The 18072-nt window shown below is 38.5% G+C and overlaps 1 protein-coding gene across 3 annotated transcripts; it reads left to right on the top strand.

Moving 5' to 3' along the window:
• sycp2l (synaptonemal complex protein 2-like) lies at positions 1 to 17658 on the top strand. 3 transcript variants are annotated; one of them, XM_064331187.1, is made up of 33 exons: positions 1 to 266; positions 719 to 854; positions 1045 to 1163; positions 1835 to 1937; positions 2029 to 2053; positions 2149 to 2234; positions 2567 to 2655; positions 2870 to 2904; positions 3094 to 3236; positions 3350 to 3402; positions 4149 to 4194; positions 4380 to 4472; positions 4649 to 4709; positions 5199 to 5347; positions 5488 to 5546; positions 5640 to 5669; positions 5782 to 5815; positions 5982 to 6028; positions 6111 to 6156; positions 7747 to 7796; positions 8345 to 8396; positions 8686 to 8767; positions 8892 to 8941; positions 9190 to 9322; positions 9510 to 9580; positions 11315 to 11378; positions 11475 to 11591; positions 12608 to 12717; positions 12930 to 13024; positions 13403 to 13502; positions 13784 to 13842; positions 16947 to 17022; positions 17534 to 17658. In XM_064331187.1, coding segments are annotated over exons 1-33 (2490 nt in total). In that variant the 5' UTR covers positions 1 to 264; the 3' UTR covers positions 17609 to 17658. The 3 variants fall into 3 exon arrangements, with proteins under 3 accessions (XP_064187257.1, XP_064187258.1, XP_064187259.1); XM_064331188.1 differs by having other exon boundaries at positions 2 to 266; positions 735 to 854; XM_064331189.1 differs by lacking the exon at positions 1 to 266 and adding an exon at positions 280 to 418 and having other exon boundaries at positions 735 to 854.
• The last annotated feature ends 414 nt before the right edge of the window (positions 17659 to 18072 follow it).

The following is an 18072-nucleotide window of genomic DNA, read 5'->3' as shown; positions in this document are numbered from 1 at the left end:
TAAATGTAAAAATAAAGGCTATTAATGTCTTATCCTGAATAAGACTTCATAGAAGTTAAGAGCTGATGACATGGTATCAATAACAAGTATTATGAAGCTACCGTGTGTCACTTCGCGTTTTTATGTTTTTACGAGCGCTCTGGTCCTTCTGTTTTATTGGCTTCTATCTGGGCGTAGTGCTCATTGGAATCACCTGTGAATTAATTATTCTAACCTGCGACATTTCCAAACGTCTTGTAATGTAGACAGGGGAACACGTTATGAATGTAAGTTCCAGTTCGTTTATTTCTGAATTATAGGCTATTTTACACAAGTAGCACGTGCATTCTGGACAGAATATGTTAGTGATTTGTAATACATATCCTGCAGTGTAAACTTGGAGAATGGAATCAGACACATTCCAGTCATATTGACACCGGTGGTTAAAATTCTACTGTCTCAGCTGTAGTTAACGCGTTCCTGATCTTATTGGATTGCGCCTTGCATGGCTGCCTTTCGCTGTTGGTGTGTGTGTGAATGGGTGAATGGCATTCACTGTAAAGTGCTTTGTGCAGTAGTTGCTGGAAAATGCGTTATATAAACGCAGTCCATTTACCATTACAGTTATTACTATCTTATCATGTATATCGCTGAATTTAATAGAATCGTGATCAAAATTGTCCAAATAGTTGTTATAGTGCTAATTTATGCAGCATGTTCATTGCCGTATGTTGTAAAGGTTGACATTATTTCAGCTGGAAACCACTTTGGGGGAAGCATTTGCCAACACCGATGTTCAGGCGATTGTTGGCGCGCTTTGTGACGAAAAGTTATTTAAGTCCGTGGTCAACAAACTGGACAAAGTTTGTAATAAGGTAGGGAGATAACTGTAATTTGACTCCCGCTATTTTTGCTGGAGTCGTGTTGGTGTAAATTTTTACGCACTAACGGTGATTGTTTCGTGCTGTGTGTTCATCAGCTTATAATTGTAAAAGTTCAAAGCGTTTCAGTGATGTACTAATATAAACGTATAAAATGCTTTAGCGAATTATCTCTTGTTCATAGGAGCTGGACAGAAATGATTTCAAAAACATCTCAATGGTTTTGAGAGCCCTGGAAAGTTTGTGCGAAAGTGATGAGCAGACCGTCCACTCATTTGTTCAGCAAGGTCTTGTTGTGAAGATAAGTGTCCAGAATATGTGTAACTCCATCACTGCCACAAATATTTTAATTTTATCAGGCCTGAATCATTGAACGTTTATTGTTAAAAAAATAATAATGAAATGTTTGGAGCAATATGGTGTAAAGCTTGATGGTAAAATTATTTTGCAAAGGCTGATCAGGATATCATACAAGGAGTTTTCCAAGAAGTCAGGAAGCATTACTGAAACAATTTTAAAAAATCCATAACTGGTGATGATATTTGAAAATAACATGAAAATATCTTTAAATGGGATGCTTATGAGCCAAGCACATGTTTGTGTTTATAAAGAAGAAATGGCTGAAATAATACTGTGCCTCAACAATGGGAAAGACCTCTTTCAAGAAGGGTATAATATTTACTAATTTTATAATAGGAATGAGCATAGAAGTCCAAAACTAAAATGATTTCTGAGTTCTGTTATTCAGTAACATGACTTGGGGGGAGCGGCCTTGCAGCTACAAGGTTGTAAGTTTGATATCTAGGAAGGGCACTAATATTTTACAAGGTACTTTCTATAAATTTCTTCACTAAGTATTCAGTTGCACAAATGTATTGTATGTAAATAATGTAGTCTGTATAAGTAGCTTTGGATGAGAAAATCTGGTAAATTCTGCTAATGTAATTTTGTTTTTTTTATTATTTGCTTTACATGTTGGCCTGGTTTGAAAGAGCCTTTGGGTTTATTAAGATAGAGGAAATGAAGTTGGCTAAAGGCCTGCCAAATCTAATCGAAGAGTTTTATGATGCTTCCATGGTAAGTGCTGTAATGTGGACTCCCACTGGAATTCCAATGCTTGTGGTATCAATTGAGTCTGGTAAACGTAATTCTGTTTCTCTTTTTATAGAGCATCTGTCGGATCAGCTTGGAAGGTTCTCTCTTTCATTCTATTTCACTTGTTTCACTTCTGTCCTGTATGTCACAAGTTGCATCTTCAGTGCATCTGTTTTGTGGGGCTTGGTTCCAGGGAAAGGGCAGATCCAGGACTTGTTTGTGCTGCGGTTTGGAATGCTAGTGATTGACAGCAGCATTTCATTTAACCTGCGATTGGAGGTACATTATTAGATTAAATATAGTAATCAAGCAGAGTGTTCAATTTTGATTTATGCCATATGATTTTGTTAACTGAACATAAAACTTTTTTCCTGTTGTAAGTTTATGAATATCAATTATTACTATAAATAGTACTATATAGAAATAATTTGAAATATTTTTTATTTGGATGATACTGTGTGTTGAAACAAAGTAATTAAATCAAGTAAGTATGAGTGTTTTTTATATAAAGCAGAGAATTATTTCTTAGGTCTGTAACAGGACACCCATGTTACAGTCGCTCATGATACAACTATCACCAGTATTTTTTTCCCCCATTCTATTTATTTCAGGCTATCAGAACAATTAACTCAATCCTTGACAGGGCCACCAAAGAGGAGAGAAAGAAGTTCAGTCTGTCTGAAGATCACTGCTTACTTCTGTAGGTGTTTGGGGAGCTTTGGGGAATGCATGCCAACAATAAAATTAATCAAGCACTTGCATGAATGTAATATGAGCTGGAACACTGTGGGGAAAACAGTAGTGAGAGAAGAGTGGTAGCACAACTGTGAGATGTTATTGCCCTCTAGTGGAAAAATAATTTTATGCAATGGGAGAATAGAATTTATGCACGTTTGAATTCTTCCCCTTTTCAGCCAGGAGTTTGCTCAAGTGGTTCTGAATGTGGGTGGTAAGTTCTGTTCATGGATTTTGTGATTTTTGAATATGCGTTGGTTTTGTACGTGAATTTTAAATATAGTATGTTGCTTATTTCATGAGCAGTATTGTGCCGTGTAAACAACTCAACATTATATCCGTAGTGGCTTTGGTTTGCGTTGGGACAGAGTTTAAGATGATTACGAATGTCTGCTCCATTCAGACTATGAAATGCAGGTGGCTGTCTCAGAAGCCCTGTGCCGCATGACCGTAAAGAAATGCAGAGAAGAGCTGGTGTACAAGTGGTTTTCCAACCCCGCATTTGGTGACTCCTTTAAGGCAATAAATGACAGAGAATTTGAGACGGTGAGTTTTGCTTACTGCATATCACCATTCAATTAATTGTAGTTGGCATTACACGTGACACAGGCTGCTAAATATTTCTAAAACTAAGTTGTCTTGCTGTCTCTTCTACAAAGGATTGTCGAAAGTTCTTGAATGAAGTGAATAACTCTTTTGGAGATGAAAGAAGGTGCGTTTCAACTCACTGCCACCTCGGTTTCATTTGGACAATTTTAGATTCTGATATACAGTAACTGACTGGCCCAATATGTAGGAGTACCATGTTTTATGTACACATGCAGGGGCACGCACAGACATTTTGAGGGGCAGGGGCTCAAGCCAAGAAAAAGCCTCCCCTGACGTCGGTACACTATAGCATTGTATGAAAACTCACTCTAATATTTATTTATTTGGTCAAGAGGGGCAGAGGAGGGCAAAGGGGCAGCGGTTGCAGCCACAGTAGCCACCCTCCTCTGCACGTCCCTGTACACATGACATAATGACGTTCTGCCATTTAGAGTCAAGACTTAGTGAAATTACGAGGTTCCACCCCAGAAATATTGATTAAAGGGTTTTTGTGAGGCATTTATGTTGAGGCAGAGAAGCTCAACTCTAAATTAAAAAAAAAAAAACACTTGAATGAATTTTGTAAAAAAAAAAAATGTAAAAAATAAAATAAAAGGCAAACTTTGTGAATGTTTCAATGTCAGCTTGTGCTAGCAGCATACCATTACAACTCTTCTGGGGGAAAGAAAGCTGAAATTGAAACAAGTAATTTAAAATGTTAACCTCATATTGGGATGTTTATGGCTCTGCCATGAAAGATTGCACATTAGCATATTTTTACTGTTAAATTGTTATGAGTGCTATACTGAAATAAATGTATAACTTGCCATTTTACAGTTTTCAAACCAAAAATGCTGTGTTATATTCCAGAGTGTTCACATTTTCCTGTGTGAAAGCTTTTCTGGACTTGACAGAGGTAATGAAAATTTGCAATACATTTTGAGCAATTCTGCAATATCTTTTGAACAGCTTCTTTTGGGGAAAAAAGCCTAACCTGTTGTATTGCTGATTAATTGTGGTCAAACATGTATTTTTGCATCAGAAAATTAAATTATGGCACAATGTAACACTCTGTAGTTAAATGTTTTGTGTTTGTTCAAGTTATTCATGCCAGACGACAAGAATCTTGACAAGTTCTGGATCGATTTCAACCTTGGCACTTCCTGCATCAGTTTCTTTGTGAATGACCCTGAGGTAGGAGGTACCTGCATGTTTGTTCAGTTGTGTGTGTGTGTGTGTGTGTGTGTTTCGAAAAGTAAAAGCAGTGACTGATATTCTCTGATACTGTTTGCATGCAGACATATTCTCTTAGTCGAAGGTCTGTATGTAGGGTCTTGCAAACTCTTCTTTCTCCTTCTTTCTGATTGTAGGCTACATTGTGGGAATCTATTAATCTACCAAAAGCCGGTGTCAGTGGATATAATGTGCTAGGTAAGCATGGAGCAACTGAAAAAGTTTCTTATGCGCACAGTAGGGTAAAGTCAGTACTGGTTGATATAGGTATCAAATAATAAATTCACTGGAATTTGGTTAGAGCTGAGTCTGAAGCATGTTATGAATTGATAATTAACCGCAAGACAAAAGCTTTCACAGTCAGTGTGCCCATTTATGAAAGTGCAGTTCTGAGCTACTTCACCCATTCAAAAATGTAACCCTATGAATCTAACCCTGACATCCGATTGATAACATTGCAGATTAAATGAAAGGGGCCTTTCCATGTGACTTTAACAATGATGTTTATTGTTTTTAGTTCTGCTGAGTGCTTTTTCACTCGAAGGACATTAATGAGTCTAAATGCTAAAGCATTTGAAAGGCTTAAAGCCACATTTGTCACCTCATTTCTTTTTCTTTTTGCTATTACATGAATTATTTTATATATTTTAGTTTTACTGTTTCTGCACTTTTTCTGTTTGCCCTCAGATTGTGATGACCAGAAAATATTGACTGTCCAAATGGCCATTCCTATCTCTCACTGCAAGACAAAAGGGAAAACAATTCAGATCATTTTTGATGCTCAGTATGACATTGTACGTGCTGTCAAGAGGGTGTATGGAGAACAAAAACAATGGGTAATGTAATGAACATAAATCATGTGATATTCAGTATAGTAACACAGAAAATGGACCCTAGAGTTAACACAGATTGTTATAGCATGAAGGTATGTCTATATTTTGTATTGTGAGTACTTACTGTTGGTCTTGTGTTCCAGCAAAGGATGCAGTCTGAAGAACAGCCTGCATTGAGCGTCAGCGAAGCACCACCAGAAGATATGTTTTTAAGTTATTCATTGTTGTGGTACATATTCAATGTTGTATGTGAGCCAAGTATATAAAAACGTCACTTTTATTTTCCTATTTCAGAATTCCAGAATGTCCAGGAAGCATTACCATGGTAAGAACACTAATATTTCTCTGTATTATAGGAATAATATTTTTTATGAGCAATTTGATTTCAAATACGTTTAAATGTGTAATTATAGATATTACCATTTTGTTTCTACCAGTCCTTCGACATCAGTAACCACAGTACAAGCTGATGTAAGTACAGCACTCCAAAGTTTGTAATCTAGTTCCTACTGTCCTAATGTACATATGGGCCTAAAATGTAAACTTTAAATTTAGTCATCGCACATTCTAGTCAAGCTGGAATAACTGTTTCAGTTTGACAGATGCTGGAACACAACTCTCTGTTTAACTTTTATAGATAGCGCCTGGTGGACAGAAGGATAAACCTGAGGCTACATCATTGCTGTGAGTGTTTTGCTTTACGTCGCTATAGAATGTAGTTGTGTCTTGCATTTGATTTGATTTCCTTTTTTCTGGGGTTCTTTAGCGATACAGCAGACACCTTTCAGATGGAAGATCACTCTGACACAGAGGTTTGCATCTATTTTATAATTTTTTGGAGTATTGCAAGGGTGATGCTATATGACATTTCATATTATAATGTCATTAAACGTTTTCTGTGTGACTGATTTACAGCGGTGTAAAGTCATATATAACTAGACAGCAGTTTCCTGAATTTTCATAAACTTTGCTGGTGAGATTCATTTGAATTTTGCTTCTCTATTAGAAAAACATTTCAGTCATATCAGATGTAGATTACTAAAACAGCAGTGATCTGAGAAATGACAAAGCTTCTGCTTGTTGAAAACCATTTAGTTTTTTCCTCAGAGTTTTAAATGTTCTCCTTCCATCACCCTATTTTATTAATATGTGGCTGCTTCAGGTTGACACTGCAATATCTGAATCCGTGTCTAAAGGCTTGTCACATGTCAGGAAGAGACAGAGTATGTCGTTCATGGCAGCTTTGAGGAAGTACCAGGTCAGTGTTTCATGTAGGTACACAAATAAAACAGAACTGTAAAGAAAAGCCTGCATTCACAAAAAATTTCAGTACTTTGTTTCTCACGTTATACTTTAAAGCCATAAAGACCAGACCTCCACCCTTTTTCAGCAATGAGGACCCCACTAATTTCATCGGTCAGTCAATGATTGTTCATTTTTTTTACAACATCTTTCCAAAGGCCGCAAAGAAAGAACAATTAACCGTTCAATACAATGTAGTGGTTAGAACCCTGGACCGAGCTCATGAACCCCTGGCCTAGGCTGTTAAAGACTGGGTGTGTCCTTGATTTTAAAAAGTCAAACTTACAAAAATCCTTACATCATTACATCTTGATGATGGGGGCTCCTGAAGATATGTATTCCTTTGGATTCACATGGAAATAAGGTCTTCAACCACTCCAGTAGCCATGAGCCAGAGAAAACCCATGTCATCATGTCCCATAGCACCGAAGAGGAACGTAACCAACAATTGTTAGGGTCATAATTTCTGATCGCTTACATACGTTCACCAGATTCTGGTCTTCAAGTCGCATAGTATTACCGGCATAACTCAACCGCAGAGACATTTAAATATATAAGCAACACATTTTTCAGCACTAGTAGTTCTCTCAGATGGTAAACTTTTTCTCTTTATGGGTATGATATTTTTTTTAAAATCACGTCTAATCACAGCATTGCAATGCACACAGTTACGGAAAGGAAAATCTCCAGAAAGGATTTCTGGAAGGAAAATATGCATTACACCTGTGATTACAAACATGTTGAAGACTGAATTGACTGAAATGTGTCCCTGTAGCAGCAAGATGAGTGTGCCTTTTACGAATAATACGCCTTTTTGCGTGTGCTGACTTTGTCCAAAAAAAATTTCTGCTTCAGCACTCAAAGCTGAATGTTTTTGAGTCAGAACATATCAAATATCTTTTAACGAATAAAGCAGCAGTCACTTTGCACAAATCTCTTTATGTACTGCTCTCAGAATTTGAATAGACACATGCTGTGAAATGGGCATATTTTCCTGTCCTGTTTGGCATGGTGAAGTTGATAATAGCTGTTGCTAACAAATTAGATGTTGACAATTCCTCATCCCTGCATTGAGTTGCTGCTCCTGTGTGTGTTGTCAGGTGGCGAGGGCCAAAGCGAGGCTGTTCAGCCAGTCTGTGTCCGCAAACGGGTAACGTTGCTGATCTTGCACCGAGTGCTCTTTGCCTTGATAAAATGATTGTAGTTTTGTAGCCTATTTATGATACAATACAATAGAAGTGTATTGCAAGACAACAGTGTAATAATTATAATAATGATGATGATAATAATACAAATAATAATAATGTTTTGCAACTGTAATACATTTGAATGGTGACTAAATGCCAGTTTAAGAGCAGTTAATTTGACAGTAGATTGCACAATGACAAATAGTAAAACACAATGCCAACACCACTACGATTGGTAGTAGTATTGTCATTGTGTTTTATTATTATTTTTCATGGTGAGACCTACGGTCATATTAATTGCTCTGAAACTGGCAGTCAATTTAATATTTTTGGAATTATACATTTCCAAATCCAGGAGTGCCTGCTGTTGCATGGTTTTAGTATGTGTCTTTCACAGAGTAACTGTGTTTATTCCTCCAAGTGTTTAAATGGTATACACTAGCGTGTATGCTTAGACAGGCATTGTAGATTGAGGCAAACTGATCCAGAATATTGTATAATTTTTTTGCAGGTCTACAAAATCTACCTCAGCCACTGGAGAGAAACAGAAGGAATCCCAGAAGGTTGACGGACATTTTGTCTTGATATTTCCTTCATTTTTTTCTGTGGCACAATCATTTAGGACATGGGTATTATACCGTGGTGCTCTACAGCTGGAAACAAATTCAGCATTCAGTTTAAATCATGAGAACAAAGTCATATTTTTCCTTGGTCAATCCATTCTCACATTGACAGATTGATTGTCTTGATTGTCATTCTGTTGATGTTGAATCCTTATTTCAAAATGGTGGAACTGAATTGTAGATCTAGCGCCCTACGGCAGTTTCTGAGAGTGTCGTCACTGTTTCCCAGGCTGAACGCGGTGCTCTGCGGAGGGAATCGGACAAGTTCGATTACACCAGAAAGAAGCCTAAAACCAAATCCAGGCTCAAGAGTAAGACCGACAGACGTGTTCAGAGAGGCAGATACTTTGCCTGAAGAAGCACCATCTTATTGTAGATTTCAGAGCTAGGAAAACCCTGGTTTCTAAGTTCTGTCCTTTCTCTCCTGCCTCCAAGTCCTCCCTCTGTCCTCTGCCAGTAGTGCTGATGAGCCAGACGTTGTCAAGGTAACAGATTTCTCTGCATAATAATTGACCGTACTCCTCTGCCCCATTGAACTGGTTTCTATGACAACTTAAAAATAAATGAAAGGTTCATCTCAATTACTGTATCTTCCTTATTAGTACTGCAAAATTCCCCAGTCAGTGATTGTGGTAGATTGTCATTATGAGACACAATATTCAACATTACTTTCCAAATTGTGTTTGAGTAGAAACCTGCCAATCATTTTCTCATGTCTCCTAACTTTTGTCAGCACTCAACACCAATTCCAAAGTCACTGGAAAGGGAAGAGCAAGGTGAAAGCATTAAGAAAAAGCCTTCCTCAGCATCCAAAGACCAAAGTTTGGACATTTCAACTATACCAACCTTTCCAGGCCTGGACTCAGGCAAGTGATTTAAAAATAAATAAACAATAATGAAAAAGCAATAACCATGAAGTCATTAAGAAATTGAGGAAATCATTACAAATTTGTATTTTGGTTGTACATTTATTAGAGTAAATGCATCTCAGTTGTCATGTAAGTCTATCTATCCTTTTAAGTGCACATTTGTGGAACTTTTACCTTTTTACAGGCTTTCCAGAAGAGACTGAGCTGGACAATTCTGGCATTTCGACAGTTGGCAAAGATAAAACTAGTGCAAAGGTGCCTACGGTGTTCTTTATTTGTAGATGATGCAACATTTTATGTCTTTTAGCTTGAGATAATAATGAAATATGCAAGAGAAACTGCAAAAATTAACTTCACACTTCACACTAAACCAAAATGCAAAGAAGGAAGGATTCACTTTTTTCTCAGTCATAACCCTACTAACTGCACTACTGCAACCTTAAAACTGTCAATGATTCCTTATCATGTTTCATATTTGTTTATCCATATATGGTGTGCAGTCTAGGTATTTGGACAGTGACACGTTTTTTTTTTTTTGTTTTTTTTTTGCTGTTTTGGGTCTGTATTCCAGCCTGTTGGATTTTAAATTATGAATGAATATGAGGTTATATGATTATGAGGTTAAAGGGCAGACTGTTACTGTAGTTTTAATTTTGGGGTATTTGCATGCAATTCTTACACTTGAATGAACAGTGTAAGAATTGCAGGCCTTTTTATAGATAGTTTCCCTGTTTTATGGGGACCACAATTAATTGGACAAATTAACAATCTCATTCAGTACTTGGTTGCAAATCATTTGCATCCGATGGCTTCCTTAAGTCCAGGATTTATAGACATCACCAGATGTTGAATATCATTTATGGTAATGCTCTGGCAGGCTTGTACTGAAACCATATTCAGTTCCTGTTTATTTCTAGGAATTTTTGCCGTCAGTCTTGCCTTCAGCAAGTGAATCGCATGTTCAATTGGATTCAGGTCCGGTGCTGAACTTGGCCAGTCAAGCACATTCTACTTTTTGTCCCTGGAAATCTCCTTGGTTGCTTTAGCAGTTTATTCAGGGTCATTTTATTACTGCAAGGTGACGTCCGTTGAGTTTTCAGGAATATGGATGGATCTGGGCAGATAAGATGCTTCTGTTCACTTCAAAATTCATCCTGCTGTTGCCATCAACAGTCATAGCATCAGTGAAGACAAGTGAGCCAGTTCCAGTGGCAGCCATACACTCCGAAGCCATAACACTACCTCCACCATGTTTCACAGATGAGGAGGGTGCTGAGAATCCAGGACTCTACAGTTTATTAATGTTCAGCAAACTCGAACTCGGGCTTTTTTCTTCGTATTCTTTGGTCATCCACTCCAGTGGTCTTCTGTAGTATATCAAGTAGTTTGCTATTGCTGAGCTCTGCAGTGCATTTCTTCTTCCTAGCAATTGATCCAGCAGTTGATTTTGACACACCCAATGTTTTGACCGTCTTTGATTAATTTATTCTTATTTTTGTGCCTACATGATGGCCTGGTTCACCGGCATTGATACTTGTTTGGACCTCATGTCAGGAGAAAACAGCCTCCAAATACAAATTCCACACCTGGAATCAGCATTTTGTTAGCTTTCTTGTGCATGAACAAATGATGCAATGACACAGCTGGCCAATAAACAGCTGAGCAGCCAGGCATCCAATTACTTTTGTTGACCTACAATGGGGGAGCTGCGGATAAAAAAGGGCTGTAACTCCTGCCAAGTTCATCTCAATGAAAATACACTCGAAATAGATTTGACAGTATGCCCTTTAACCTCATATGCACCGTTTCATTTCTGATCCAATGTGCTGGAGTACAGTCCCAAAACAACAAATTGTGTCACTGTTCAAATACTTACAAATCGCACTGTGTATTCCAAATACAGCACCTGCATAATTTTCAATACAGAATTTTTGGTTTGTTTACTAATTGTTGTGATTGTGTCCCCCCCCCCCCCCAAATGCATCTTAGGATCCAAACTCTGCCAATGTGACAGCATCTCCCCTTGCAAGAAAAAGGAAAACTGAATTCACAGGTATTTCCCAGGAGTCTGTGCTTAAAGTGGTGATGACGATGTTAAATTAGGCTTGGGGTTTTGTACTGTGACCTTTTCTTTTTTATTTTTGCTCAGTACCAGTCGTTGGCCAGGTACCAAAAAAACAGCAGGCGCTGCTGCAGGAGGGCCAGCCCGACCTTGGACTTAAACCCAGAAGACTCTTCCCTTCCAGCCCACCAAAGACAACCACTGGTTCTCTTGCACAGATCTTACTGTGCCTCTCATTTGATTGTGCTTAGGGAAGTCCCCTAAGCAATTTAGTACTGCTGAATAGCCATAAAACTTGTTGTAACAATTATCACTGCCAGACCCTGGATAGTGTTTGTGGGTTGTTTTTTTTGTTTATGATATCATACAGACTTTGCTCATGGCCATTTCAGTTCAACATATCAAATTCTAAGAATTTTACGGTGTGATAACATTTAATTTGGACATGTCAAGTCCATCATTAGTAATATTGAAACCTTTTCTATTTATCAGTTGGCAAATATGCTTTCATGGTAGCCTGCATTGTCAGCAAATGTAGTCTTTTCATTAATTAACACAAATTAGAGTACTTTTGAAGCTGAAAGCTTATTCATTAGGAAATATTCCAGACATGCTCGGCTTTGTGTGGGATTTTGGCAGAAGCTGACCAACTGAATTGTTTTCTTTCATTTAAAAGTACAGCACTGAAGGAAAGAAAGGCTGCATTCAAACAATTTTTTTTAGCTTTTGGAATTTCTTGTTTTGCCTCAAAGGAGAACCCAAAATTCAGTTGTTTGTGCTAGCAGGTCTTCAGCAACATACACATGTATATATCCTTATTCTTTTAAGTCTCGAACGATATAAGCTTCACTCTGAATTGTTTGTGCGTGACCTCTTAATTTTATATTAGAAATAATTTTTAGGATTTACAGGCTCTTAGAAACTGTATTGTGCAGCCGCCTTCACTTGTGCAAAGCTTTTCTTTAGTTCCACGTGGAACTATGGCTGCCTGCCACAAAAAAGCTCGCCTGTTCAGTGGCGTGATTTGCCTTGCCTGCCCCCTGCCACTTGACCCAGTTTCCCTCCATGCCATGGTTACCAGGAAAATCCACAAAGCAAAGTCCTGCAGTACACTGTCGTGCATCTTAGTTCTGCTCTCACTTAGTTCTGTCTGTTTACTATCCATTTCTTGGTGAAAACATTTATCTGCTCTAAAAATTGTCCTTCTCCATTTTCCTCAGATAAGGCAACCACAATGTTGTCTGAAGACACTGAATCAGAGACAGAGATGGGTTCTGCTGTGATCTCTGCTTTTCAGACCTTTAAAAATCAACTGAGAGAGCACTTCTCGGTAATCTCCCCCCTCTCACATCACAAAGACACATCATAATAGATATCGTGTGAGGGAAAACAATTCCAACCTCCAAACTTTTAAATTACCTGCACTAAGGTGAAACATTGGCTTTGCAGTTTTAGACACTAAAAATGAGTTTAAGAAAAACCCAATTAGCATGTTTAATTTGAAACTGTTCTCCCTCGTTTATGATTGCACATCTCTTTCAGTCCAGATATAAGAAAATAGAATCTCGATCTCTGAAGTCCCTGACCGACTGTCAGAATCATGTGACTTCATTACTGGGCACCGTGCACAGACACAGGTAAAATACATCAACAGAAGCACGTACAAAATATGTACATCAATCTTCAGAGAAGGTGATACAGTGTATGACCTCATTGTGCTCCTTTAGACTAGTGAACAAAAACATCAGTAAGTCGGGGTGTGAAATGTGCTTGGTAACATACTGAGATGAAGTGAAAGAGAAACTAATTGAAAAGCCATGCAATGAAATAACTGATTGTACAGCTATGTTGAGTTATTCCACTAAAATCTTCAGCAGGCAGATTGCACTCAGCGCTTTTACATGCATCTCATGAAACCCTTTTAATGGCTCAAACTGCGTTTGGTCGCAGTGATATTTCCAGTCCTGCGCCGTAGTGGAGAAAAGTGACAGAGGACTTTTTTGATCCACCTGCAGGTTGCTGCACCTGGAGAGGTTCCAGGCCACAGTGGTGAATGAGCTGAGCAACCTGGAGCATGACTGCCTCTCCCTGAAGGATATTGAGAAGGAAACTGTGGTCTGTCTCTAACCGTCAGAAATGCTGTCCGATAATGCTAATTAAATCTTTAGCAAATTTTGATTTCCCCGCATACGTCCACAGCCAATTTAAAATGGTCTCTCTGCTTGGATATCCATGCGCTGAATTGTTTTGAATCGCAGCTTATCGCACACCTAACCAACGATCGAAAAGTGATTACTCCTTTGTCCCATGTGCCAGTTTTATAGGCTTATGTCTGATCATGATTTTAATACTCCGTTCATGGTATCCAGTTCAAACCAGGTTCTGCTCTGTTTCAGAACTTTTGGAGGACGGAATCTCAGTCTGTGGCATTGTTCTGTGACAAGCAGCAAAGAAGGTATGTTGAATTCATCATACAAACAAGTTGTCTACTATTGAGTATAGTTGTTGAGCACACTGGATTAGAAAGATGTTAATTATGAAAAATTTTCTCTAAATGTAATGCACTTAAACAGCACGGATGATATACTTATTTCCAGGGTTTCTCTGAGTATATTCAGGAACATACTTTTCAAGAAGTAAACAACCATTTTGGTCCCATAAATATGACATGCAGCTTTGCTTTAAAAACTAAATCTTCCTTCAAGAACAACAACGATGACATTTGAGCATGGTCACGCAAGGGGCGGAAGGTCTTAAAACACTTCCATGATACTTTGGAAAACAGTATGGAGGATATTATATTGTATAGTAAAAATACACACTAAACAGTAAACAATATTCTTAGTAGGCAGTATTACATACCTTGAGGACACTGAGGATTTAGACATGGCCACAGGGAGGAAAACAAGGTCATTTATATTTGGTTGCAGGGAGGAAAACTAGTTTATCTGACTCAATTAACTTCAAACCCTGTAACATGGGTGTTTGTGTGAGCACTGATTTGTGTATATGTGCATTGACTTGGGTATGCTGAAATAATAGGCAGCAAAACCTTTTTTTTAAACTTTATTTATGCGTTTTCATTATAACAGTATGTTTTTGTTTACAATGGTTTACAACAGTTTGGCATGAATAGGCGGCAAACCTTTGTACCCCAGAGCGCAAGACTATCTACTGCTGCCAGGCATTCGTCCAATTGTTCTCTGACATTAAGACCTTCCATCCACGCAAGCAAAGGTGCCACTCATCCGGGAATCTTGCAAATAATGTTTCTGCGCAATGAAGAAGCGCCTTTTTGAAAAATATGTTTGTCCAGGTACCAAAACTAACATCTATTCCAGGGAGTCTAAACTACGGTCACTCCGTCTGGTTAGTGAAACCATCTAATTATACTTCCCTTAAATGCAAGGCTTCCACATTACACACATTCCCTTCATATGCCCAAATAGGGTCTGGAGTCCAGAGATAGGCCTGTAACACTGCCCACGAAGGCACCCCTCCTTCTCCTGCACAATATATTCCCCCTCTCCTGTAGACACAGGGGAAACATTAAAATCTAGTGCCAGTAATAGGTACCTTGTATGATGGATGTGATCTTATGCTTTTATCTGTCATTCTCTTAGATATTTTTGTATGGAGGCCCATGGTGGTGGTCTTTCCATAACCCAGACAGTTACATAATTTTACTTTTTCCTCCTTACATACTTGGGATCATAACCCCCCTATACAAACAGCTCAGTACATGCATGCCTGTGTACATTACATTTATTTGGCAGATTCTTTTATCCAAAGCAATGTATCACAATATCTCCTGTATTTCAGTTGATATTATTCACAGTTCACCACATCAAATCATCCCCAGTTATTTGCATACACATACATATAATGCTTTCTTTCAGTCCATAATGTGGGTAGTGGTCAGCCAGGTTCTCCTCTGACCCAGTAGTGCCTGTGGGAATCCTAACCATCCGTTTGTTCTCGTGCCTCCAGGGTATGAGTGTTGGTTGGGGGTCGGGAGACTGTTGTCTTTTCGGCTGTCTTTATAGCCTTCTGATCTTTAGGACTCCACTGGAGTACAGACAGTGGAGTGATCAAAGTCCAGGGACAACACTGTAGTCAGAAGGCTGATTCAGACAAAGCCTGACTGTTGGATTAGTGTACATGATGTCTTGCTGATAACTGATTGATTTGAATGTGGGCCTAAGGGGGGGGGGGGGGATCTTTTTGCCATGAGGTTTTAGCAGTATGGTAGCAAAGCATGTCCAAACTATGTTGATGTAAATGTCCTAATATACAAAGCCCCAGTGCCTGCTGACAACAATAATTCCTCAGGAGAATTTCTAAGTACAGAATGGACTTCACCTGTTGCTTCATGTTGGCACATTTTTTGGATTAAAATGACTGTGGATTTTGTTCGCTGGATCCTTGCCGTGATAAAAACACTGACTTTACAGTGATTCATGTTGTCTGTGGATTTCCAAAATGCATAGAAGATGAGGACCCTCAAGCTTGTTTTGCCACCCCGCGTTACAAAATAAGGAACTTTTGTCACTAAAACATTATAGAACTGTGAATTTGAACACTTTCAAATGGTATGTCGTGTGACCAGACTGATTGAAATTTCCACCATAAAAAAACCAGAATGAATGCAAATAAACCCACTCCAGCCCAAATATGGGCCGATACAACTTAAGGGGTTAACAGAACATTATTAGAAACAGAGCACGTTCAAATTCATGTGTGTTTTTTCTTCAAAGTCATATTTGGTATATGTTGTATCCAACATTGTGAGGTTTGAGACTTTTTGATGAAGCACCAGTTGTCACTGACTGCAGGATGCATAATAGTTACCATCCAAAACTGACAAAAAAATCAATAAATACAAGATGGCCTAGGTCCTCCCACACAACATTCTCATTCCATCCCACCAATAGTCAAGCCTTCAAGCATCATTACACTATCTCCCATCTGGACAAATGTCAATCGACAATTGTGCTACCACAGCTGGAACGTCACAGTTCGCATTTTGTCCTGCTCTGACCATAGTGCTGGATAAGCTCTTGCGTTGCACCAGAAGATACATTAATTTCTCCACATCTGAAGAAGATATTCAACGCCCTGAACGGTTGAGTTGTATGCTCATTTTAAGCTCTGCTTCATTTGCGGTAAGGTGATTAGTAGGCGGTCCTATTCACTGATTATGTAATTAGCTGTAGCCTTAGTAAATAAGACCTTCATTTAAAAATTCACGCAGGCTGCATATACACCAACATGCCCTCATCAGGCCGCATTTTGCACTGCAAGTTTTATGTACGTAATGTGTATGCCCCAATGTGTGACACACATACGCATATATACATATGCATGAAAATGGCTTCAGTTCCTTTATGGTTCATCCAATATGTATGTAAATACCCACAAATCAAAGCTAACTTCATATTCATTGTTTAATTTCAAATCCAATGCCTGGAGTACTGTGCCAAAACAATCTAAAAATAGGCTACAGAAAACCTCTATTTGGGCTGAGGCATGTAATCTAATGACATTGCTGTCTTGCAGATTACAGTCATTGGAATTACTGCGAAAGGACTCCGAAAGCAGCACGGCAAGAGAGGATGTGGCATCGTCTTCACGGGTAGGTAACCTCACGTTGAAATTTATCAGTAATGCATTTACTAAATTTATGAATGTGTGACCCTCTCCAACTGAGAGTCCCACCTTGAAGTCAAGGAGGGAAAGTGTTGTGGTCAAATTTGGAAAATTGTAGCAAAGACTGAAAGAAGAACAAGATAAGTATCTTGAAAGCAACACATGCATCTATAGGGCCTGTAATGCACAGATGGAACGTGTGACAACAGGAGAGCTGTCATAGCAATATGAATTCCAATAGACCCAGTAAAGATGTGAGTTTGGTTGAGTTGCATCCATGGGTCACACACAGCCTGTGCAAATGGGTACAGTGCACCTGTCACTCCAGTGTCCAATGGCATTACAAAGACCTTTTTTTCAGAGCCTCCTATCATCAAGTCAGTCTGATATAATAGATCTGATATAATATATGATTAACTAATAATGTGAATGTCTTTGGACTCGTATGAATTGGCTGTGTTGCATAACAAGGATTATGTCCTCCTCTCCCCTTGCAGACAAGTCTACAGGAAATGACCACAGGTGGCAACAGTGACAACATGGCCTCTGCTAAACCACCAACTAAAACTTAAAACATATTCAATACTGAAAAATCGTATTAAAATTACATTTGGGACAGTCATAGCCTCTTTGTTTTCCATGAATTATTTATTACATCAGTTGCTGTAGAAATACATTGGTATACAGTATAGCTTGCAGTAATGTTTTTGTGATGCATGTCATTATTTACTACTCCTGGTCTGACAGGGACTGCTTGAGTTTGGCTCTCACTACTGCTCAATGTTTATGTCTGAGACTTGGTTCAGGTTTTTGTTACAGTATGAGATTACATCTTCATCGGAAATCAAAAGGTCCTTAAAACAGTAAGGGACACAGTGAAGAAAACAGTGCTTATTTTAAACATGGTTTTCAGATGCAACAGCAGATAAAATGGTAATTGTTTAAGAAGGACAATAGTGCTTATGGTTATGCAAAAATATATAGACATGGGTGAAAAGGTTACTGGCAATGTGTGTCATTCAAGTCATGGTCACAG

Source organism: Anguilla rostrata, chromosome 4 (assembly GCF_018555375.3).
Source record: "Anguilla rostrata isolate EN2019 chromosome 4, ASM1855537v3, whole genome shotgun sequence".
In the NCBI taxonomy this organism is placed as follows: domain Eukaryota; kingdom Metazoa; phylum Chordata; class Actinopteri; order Anguilliformes; family Anguillidae; genus Anguilla; species Anguilla rostrata.
This window is presented reverse-complemented; position numbering and strand designations above follow the sequence as displayed.